General features: G+C 37.8%; 1 protein-coding gene and 1 non-coding gene across 2 annotated transcripts; both read left to right on the plus strand.

Annotated features, from left to right (window-relative positions):
• The first annotated feature begins 506 nt into the window (after positions 1 to 506).
• On the plus strand, positions 507 to 1,228 carry LOC127136470 (uncharacterized). Its single transcript, XM_051063019.1, has 2 exons — positions 507 to 873; positions 953 to 1,228. The coding sequence occupies exons 1-2, from the start codon at positions 733 to 735 to the stop codon at positions 1,226 to 1,228; spliced, it is 417 nt and encodes a 138-aa protein (XP_050918976.1). The 5' UTR covers positions 507 to 732.
• A 5,707-nt stretch (positions 1,229 to 6,935) lies between these two features.
• Positions 6,936 to 7,042, plus strand: LOC127077080 (small nucleolar RNA R71). Its single transcript, XR_007787064.1, has one exon. It is a non-coding gene; the product is annotated as a small nucleolar RNA R71 (small nucleolar RNA).
• The last annotated feature ends 2,031 nt before the right edge of the window (positions 7,043 to 9,073 follow it).

The raw sequence follows: 9,073 nt of genomic DNA on the forward strand, positions 1-9,073 counted from the left end.
TTTTGTGAGCTTTTTTTTGTGAATTTTAATGGCATGATTCATGTGGTTACATTTTTATTTGGGGGCAACTCTTGATTACCCTATCTTGTTTCTCTAACCTGTTTGTTGAGTTTTTTTTGTGAGGACTCACATGACTCTTGCAGAGATGGCTTGGTGTTCTACTTTATTTGTGGGATACCACCTAGAGGTTTATTCCGATTACCTGTGCTTAATGGCTTGAGATATTTGTTTGTGACTGCTTATTCCAAAGGATGAGAGCTACTTGGATCATCAATATGATCTCAAGAGGGGAACTCCTAATGTGGTTTTATTTTCTTTTCTCTTATCTCTTGTATGTTTAGGAATTTAACCCTTTTTGTTTTTTGGGTTAAATACACTTTACCCCCCTGTAATGTTAGCGAGTTTAGGATTACCCCCCTGGTAAAGTTATTTTTTCAATACCCCCCTTATGTTATGTAGATTCCTTCATAGAACCCCCTAATATCCAGGTGGCATGGAATCTTGGTTTTTTATTTCAGACGTGGCTTTTTAATTTTTTTATTTTCACATGTGAATCTTCATTAGGTCTCCAGCATGGCATAAACTAGAAATTAGGGTTCCAAATCCATCCCTCTCTCTCTTCGTGAAATCCATCCCTATCCCAAATCCATCCCTCTCTCTCTTCGTGAAATCCATCCCTACCCCAAATCCATCCCTCTCTTCATCTTCGTCCGTGTCCCCTTCATCTGGGTTATGGGTGGCAGCAAGGCATCTTCCACGAGTGAAGTTGGAAACGGCTTACCAAGATGTGGATGCAATGAAACCATGAAGTTGTTGGTCTCCAAGTCAATTGAAAACCCCGGTCGCAAATTTTGGAAATGCAGGAATAATATGGTGAGCAATTTTGAAGCATTTTATTATTTTGAGTTTGATTTCGAAATTAATTGTTGGTGGTGTTTGTCTCAAATTGCAGAATGGGTGCGGTTTATTTTTGTGGGATGATTTGGTCAGTGAGTTTGCAGTGAAAGAAACCAATCCGTCCGGATGCCGCCAATGTGAAGTCAACAAGGCTTATTTGATTGAATTTGCTAAAGAGATTGTTGAGGAGATAGATTGCAGAGTCGGAAAGCTTAACAAGTTAGAAAAACTGAAGAAAAAGATTGCAATGGAAAAGAGGAAAAATTTATGGTTAATGTTTGTAATTGGTCTATCATGGATGTTGATAGCAGCAATGGTTAAGTTAGTCTAATGAGTCTGTCATGTAATTGTTATGTCATTAGTGTTTTTCAGCAATGTAATGTTGAACTTGTAATGTGTTCATCAATGAAATGTAATCTGTTCATCAATCTTAAACTGTCAGTGCAGCATCATTATTTGATTAAACTTTCAGCATTCAATCTACCAATAATGACAGAAAAAAGTTATATCATAATGAAAGAGCAAAATTGCAAAATCATCAGAAAACTACAGAACAATTTTATAGTCAGTAATTCTAAAGAAAATATGACATAGTAAACATATAAATAAATTGAAATATATTAATGTAGTCTATCTCTTAAACTTTTTCAGTGCAGAATTCAAGGTGAATGTAATTAAATACTTTGGCTTTTTCTTTAGGTCCTGCAGAATTCATGGTTTTGTTGTAAGATTAGTGCACAGACTAGCCATGGCTCTCTGCAGAATTCATGGTTTATGAAAAACAAGAAAAAAATGTGACAGACTAGCCATTGTGTTTTATAGACAATACACACCAATAATGTTAAACTGATACATTAGAATTGATCATCACAGTAAGTGCATATGTTTGTTACAAAAGGATTACAAAATACATGTCTTCAAAGATCAGTTGGCATTACAAAAGAGTTTTCCAAAAGGATTACAAAATACATAGCAGAAACATAATAATCAGTCCCTCATTTTGAAGTGGGTATGTCTTCATTTTCTGGTAGGGTAATTGGTTTGTCACTAGATATTCCTTCACCTGTTATGGGTCTTTTAAACCAACTCAACTTGATCCTCTCACTTTGCCTTCTTTTGATGATAGGTTTTTTTTCAACCCTTTTTCTGGATTGTTTTGTGATTGAGGCAGCCACACTAGATCCTGTTTGACTCATAATAGTTGGAACAGGCATATCAGTTGGAGGCTGTGGATCAGTTGGAACAGGCACATTTGTTGGAACAGTCATATCAGTTGCAGTTGGGGCAGGCATATCAGATGCAGTTGGAACAGGCACATTTGTTGGAACAGTCATATCAGTTGCAGTTGGGGCAGGCATATCAGTTGCAGTTGGAACAGGCACATTTGTTGGAACAGTCATATCAGTTGCAGTTGGGGCAGGCATATCAGATGCAGTTGGCATATCATTTGCAGTTGGCATATCAGTTGCAGTTGGCACATGTCCTTTTTTAGGTTTTCTCTACAATGTAAGACACAATGTATGGTTGTCATCACAATGCATATCACAATGAAGAATGTAAGACAGAATGTAGAATGTAAGACAAAATGTATATCACAATGAATTACCTTTCTTTTAAGTGCATTGGGATCCTGAGTGGTAGCCTTACAAGTCATAGCATTGTGACCAAAATTATCACATTTGGTGCACTTATATGCAACACCAGATCTTCTCTTCCTTGCACCATCCTCTCCACTTTCTCTTATCCTAATCTTCTTAGGTCTACCAGGACCATTTTTATATGCAGGTGGTAGAGGTGGTTCCATCTCAACTTCTGGCCACATATCTTGACCATTGATTGGACTTACTGAAAATCCATAACATAGTGCAAACTTTTCTCTTGTGTAACAAGCATCAACAAATTCATCAGGGTTTTGCTTTCTATAACTCAGAGCAGCTACAGCATGCCTACATGGAATTCCTACTAATTCCCAAAAATTACAACTACATGACCTTTTAGCAATGTCAACAATAAATTCATGTGTGTTGTAACTATGTGTAACCTGAAAAGTCTCAGCAATTGACCATGTTGGCAACCAATGACCACTCCTGAACACCTCATTATCTAACCTTCTCCTAGGTATTGGCATCACCTTATGTGGCCAATTTTCTAGTTTACTTGCAGAGGTGGATAACCTATTCATCAGATATTTTCTTATCCACTCACAGATTGTGAGTATAGGTTTGTCCCTAGCAGCTAGAATGGTAACATTAAAAGACTCTGAGATATTATTCATCAATGTATCACATTTAGGGTAAAAAGAAAAGGCATGCTTACACCAGCTTTTGGTAGGAACAGCCATCAACCAAGTCCAAGCATTGGGATCTGCATTCTTCAATTCATTCATCTTTTGGACCCATGCCTGATAGTATGTGGCTTTAGCAGCTCCCATCATTAAATCTCTAATAAGGGCTCCTCCACCAAACCTTTTCTTGAAATTAGCATACAAGTGCCTAAGACATAATCTATGCTCAATAGTATCAGACAATTCTTCAAATACAGCCACAAGTCCCTGATACAAAATAGAAATTTTTTCAACATTTAGAGAATAGAATAATTTGCAACAGAAAGATAGAGTTAAATACATACCTTCTGTTGATCAGAGATAAATACATATCTTCTATCCTGACCAATGTCCTCCATTAGTAGTTGTATAAACCATCTCCAACTCTCCTTTGTTTCATTTTCAACCACACCAAATGCCAAAGGGAAGTATTGATCATTAGCATCCCTGCCTACAGCAATAAGTAACTGTCCACCATACTTGGTCTTTAAGTGACATCCATCAACCCCCACAAATGGTCTGCATCCATGAATAAAGCCTTTCTTACAGCCATCAAAACAGAAATAAAATGACCCAAACCTTGGTTGTATGGATGGACTAGGTCTTTCTACATTTATCTTCACAGTGTTGCCATGGTTTACCCTTCTTAGTTCTTCTGCATACCTCCATATGGAAGCATACTGATTGTCAGCATCACCTTCAATTATCTTCTTGGCAATTAGCTTAGCCCTCCATGCTTTTGCAACAGTAATACCCACATAATATGTTTGCCTCATATCTTGGATGATGTCTCTTATCCTGACTGTATCAGAAGTTTGCATCCTCTTTACCACATGCTTGGCCACCCACTTTGAGCTAGCAGACTTGTTGTTCAAAACCCTAGCACATGTGTGCTTATGTACAAGTGTTTTTATAGCAAAAGTCTCCTTGTGGCCCACCTTAGAGCATAAGACTAAAAACCCACATTTATGCTTACACACCACCCTTACCCTATCTCCCTCATTTTTCACAAAAGAAATTTCCCTCCCATTAAGCACTGACCACTCACGGATAGCTGCCCTAAAGTCATCAAGTGTGTTGAATTCCATACCCCACTTGAATATAAAGTCTTTGTTTAGATGCTCTTTCCTAAACCTAGCATACTTGGGCCTTTCTTCATCACAAGAATCATCTGGGTCAGAACTATTCAACTCGTCACTATAGTATACATCATCTGAATCCATACTCTTATTGGGCTCCTCCATACTGTTATTGGGCTCCCACCTAATAGGCTTAGTAACATCTATTCCTTCAAAACCATCAAAGTAAGCAGTAGCTCTTTCATCTTCACTGTCATCTAACCCCTCTACCTTCTCCTCATCTAACCCATCAATTCCATTATCAGGGGGGTGGTCATCATCATTCACACATTTAGGTTCCCTATCAGCAGGGTCCATGTTCCCAGTACTATGTTCAACATACAAATCTCCTTTCACATTCATTGCACTAAAGTATAGAGCAAAATCATCAACAGCATCATCATCTTTCCTAATCAGAAAAAAACCATCTTGAATTTCTAAAACTTTTGTCCATACCCTAACACAATCAGCCTTATACCCTAACCTACTCAACAACTTCTCAATGTTATCCATGTTCCAATTTGAAACATGTATCCCATTAACTGTCGTATCCGTACCCCCTCTGTATATAATTTCTTCTTCAAAAACCCTGTAAAATTCACCCCCATGGTGGAGTGTAACACTAAAGTGTTGTGAATCCTGTCAATATATTATACCCACATGTCAAAGATTGTTGATTTCAAAATTTTACCCTACGACATTGATGAACTTCAAATTTTTACTAACCTCGGACTTTGGACACTTCACTGAGCTCGTCTTCACTGAGCTGGATCGCTTCTTCGTATTCGCTGAGGTTGTCTTCATCTTCGTCTTCACTGCGGTCGTCTTTCTCGTTTGCTTCGTTCCCTGCATTCTTCTTCTTCGTCTTCGTCTTCCCCTGGAAATTTCGTCTTCGTCTTCCCTGCTATGTTCAGAACCCTAATTTTCTAAGGGGGTATTTGAAATTAAAAAGTGTAAAATGACACATAATCACTTTAACAAAATTAAAAATATGCCAGGTGTAGGACCTCTTATTAGATTCCATGCCACCTGGATATTAGGGGGTTCTATGAAGGAATCTACATAACATAAGGGGGGGTTTACAAAAAATATTTTTACAGGGGGGTAATCCTAAACTCGCTAACATTACAGGGGGGAAAAGTGTATTTAACCCTTGTTTTTTTTATTCTAACCCAAGCCAAAACTTTTTGTGCAAACAATAACTTTTGTTTTCAACATTAGAAACCTAAGCCTTATGCTTTTGATTTTCAAAACTTATTTTTCATAACACTTATTCTGAATTGAACCTTTTAATACACTTTAACCATATTTTTGTAAATACTTTTAATTGGTAAATATAACCCATTCAAATACTTTTTGTGGTTTCAATGGCCACCTTCTTAATCAAACCCTTTTTTTATAACCATTAGCTATTAGGTTTGAGTTATCCTTGAAGTAGATATAATACTCACCTTTATCCTTAGTGATGGACAATGAGTCTTCCATGCTTATTATAGGGTTAACCCCTCACTAGCATGTTGAAGCTATCCTCACATGGTGGATTTGTGGTTTTAGGTTGAGTTTTCTCCCTTTGATAACAAAAGACCTTAAGGTTTTTGGACCAATCAATTCACCAACTTTTTTTTGAATTTTTTTACCCCGAACTACGAGGTTTTGATCCTAATCTTTTTTTATGGTACGTAGGCAATGGGTTTATCCATTCAAACACAAAATGTAAATAAATTTGTATATTCTTTTCTCATCCCTTCAATCATGTTTGCACAAATAAATTTTCACAAAAAAAAAAAACAACAACCTTTGCAACAAATGTGAAAAGGGCTCCCTATGAGTACCTAGGATGCTTTGGGTGCCTAACACCTTCCCATTGCATAACCAACCCCCTTACCCAGATCTCTGACATTTTTACTAGTTTTTAATTCGATAAAACTTTTAGGTTTTTGTTCGCTTTCTAACCATTCCTTTGGATAAATAGAAGTGCGGTGGCGACTCGACTTGTATGATTTACCTTGGATTTAGTCAATATCTCTAATGGTAACGAATACCCCGCTACACATAGGTTGATTTGGTCTAGGGGCTTGATAACTAGGTCTCGGAGGTGCATTATTTTGAATAGGGTTATTGTTTTTATAGGAGAAGTTCGGGTGATTCCTCCATCCAGGGTTATAGGTATTCGAATATGGGTTCCCTTGGGTGTAGTTCCCTTGGGTGTAGTTCACTTGTCAGAGTGGGTTTCATTTAATAGACTGCATTCTGCGGATTGGTGTCCTTTGGTTCCACATATCTCACAATCCGACGAAACTGCGGCTACAGTATTCGGGTTTATGCACATATGCTCGACTTTGAGGGCTAATGCGTCCATTTTAGCTTGCATCATGTCTATAGAGCTTAGTTCATGCACTCCTCCTTGGGCTTCCTTCTTCTCAACTGTCGCTCGTTCGACTCCCCATGATTGATGGTTTTGAGCCATATCTTCGATGAGGGCACTAGCTTCAGGATAAGGTTTGTTCATCAGAGCACCACCTGCGGCAGCGTCGATGGTCATCTTTGTGTTGTAATGAAGTCCATTATAGAAGGTTTGGATGATTAACCAATTTTCTAAGCCATGATGTGGGCATGCTCGTAACAACTCTTTATATCTCTCCCAAGCTTCGAACAGTGATTCTCCTTGGTTTTGGGTAAATCTAGTTATATGGTTTCGAAGAACGGCCGTTTTACTCGGGGGAAAATATCTAGCAAGAAAAACTCTTCTAAGGTTGTCCCAAGTCGTAATGGAATTGGGTGGAAGGGAATCTAACCATGATAGGGCTTTATCTCTGAGGGAAAAAGGAAATAATCTTAAACGTATTGCCTCAGGAGAAGCTCCATTGGTTTTATAAGTGTCTGCTAATTGAATAAATATTTTTAACTGTTGGTTTGGGTTCTTAGTAGCGAGACCCACGAATTGTCTCTGTTGCACTAGTTGCAACAGGGATGGTTTAAGTTCAAAATTATTAGGTTGTATGGTTGGGTTTACTATACTAGAACTAGGTTCTTCATTAGATGGTTGAGCGAAATCCTTAAGAGGTCTTTGGTTTTGATCTTTGGCCATAACTCTCTTAATTCTATGAAAGAATAAACGTGCGCGAGCGTAACGTTCAGGTTCCGCCAGAGGGTATACTTAGCTTAAACTTCCAGTGCTGCGAGTTCTTCGCATTGACCGGCGGGAAATAACCTAAGTCTAAACGATATAACAACAGGAAAATGAAATTTGATGAAATTGGTCCCCGGCAACGGCGCCAAAAACTTGATGCGGTGCTTTTCGCAAGTATACGAACGCGTTAGAGTAATATAAAAGATTGTCGAATCCACAGAGACCAAGTGTCAATCTATCGTTATCTATTGTTATGGTGTTTATCAAAGGCAATCAAAATAGGTGTTTTTTAGAGTGTGCAATGAAAAGTAAAATATTGAAATAAATTTAATTAATAAAGACAGGGTCGAATGCAATTCACGTAATCAATTAATAATCCAAGTACTTGCTAGTAGAGCTACTTATGGGCAGTGTTTCCTACTTTGAAAAGAACTAATTTAACAGGAATTGTCGCTTTTGCGTATTCAGAACCGAGTTGTACTCCCTAATCAAACCCTCTTATTGTCACTTATAAAAAGGCACGCATTGCGTTAGAGTAGTAAACCTATTTTTAAGAAATATAGTATCTTGACTAAGTTGAAAAGTATTATAACCTGGATTTCTTAACCAAAAGAGGTTCTCACGAACCAGACTCTAAACTTATAAACGCGTCCGAAAATAGTTTTAAAATCTCTTTTCTTCTTAATGTTAAAATCTTCTAATGAACTAAACAAAGCGCTTTCGCTGTTTTTGAAATAGTTAAAAACAATTAAGTTTAAAAAGACGTTGGACGGCTTTCGATCTTACCCAACGGAATTGAAGTGCGGGAAAACTTAAGTTGAAAGTTAAAATAGCCCTTAAGTGTTTCTACGAACAGTTGTACGGATTACTGGTTCAATTACGATCCTTACATTCTAACCTTATAAACTTAGTTAGACATGGTAAAGTAAAAGTGCATTAAAATAAATAAAAATAGTGCGAGTGCGGAAAGTAAATAAAAGTAGTGCGAGTGCGAGAAGTAAATAAAAGTAGTGCGAGTGCAGGAAATAAATAATTTAAAGCGAGTGCGGAAAATAAATAAAGTAAAGCGAGTGCGGAAAGTAAATAAAGTAAAGCGAGTGCAGGAAATAAATAATTTAAAACGAGTGCGGGAAAATAAATAAGATAAAGACAAGTAATAAAAACCTGCTCCAATCGGAGGGTTGAATAAATTGCAAAGCGGAAATGAAAATGGCGGCAGGATTAACTTCCTTCCAAAGTGCTCCAAACTCGATTACAGACTCTATCACAGACTCAATTACACAATTGCGGTAACACTCCAATGCGAAGCGATTACCACTTTATAAAACTGAATATATGCCTAAGTGAAACAAAGTTGCTCTGAGTTTGCCTCTGCTCTAAGTTTGGATGTTTGTAAAAGTGAATTCGAGTTTCTATTTATAAGCAAGTAAAAAGATGGAAATGACTTGGATGCCCTTCAACTTGAAAATGGAGGGAAACTGTTTTCCTCTTGTGGCGCCCGCCACAAGGCCACGGCGTCCGCCACAAGGCCAAAGTTAGGCGCCTTAGTGGATGTAGTGGAGAACATGGGAGTTGAGGGAAGTTGAGCTTGGACACGTCATGGCT

Source organism: Lathyrus oleraceus, chromosome 4 (assembly GCF_024323335.1).
Source record: "Lathyrus oleraceus cultivar Zhongwan6 chromosome 4, CAAS_Psat_ZW6_1.0, whole genome shotgun sequence".
NCBI classification, from domain to species: Eukaryota; Viridiplantae; Streptophyta; class Magnoliopsida; order Fabales; family Fabaceae; genus Lathyrus; species Lathyrus oleraceus.

Coding starts and splice junctions, on each gene's coding strand:
- LOC127136470 (XM_051063019.1), top strand. CDS start 733: ATGGGTGGCAGCAAGGCATCTTCCACGAGTGAAGTTGGAAACGGCTTA. Junction 874..952: donor GGAAATGCAGGAATAATATG/GTGAGCAATTTT, acceptor CTCAAATTGCAG/AATGGGTGCGGTTTATTTTT.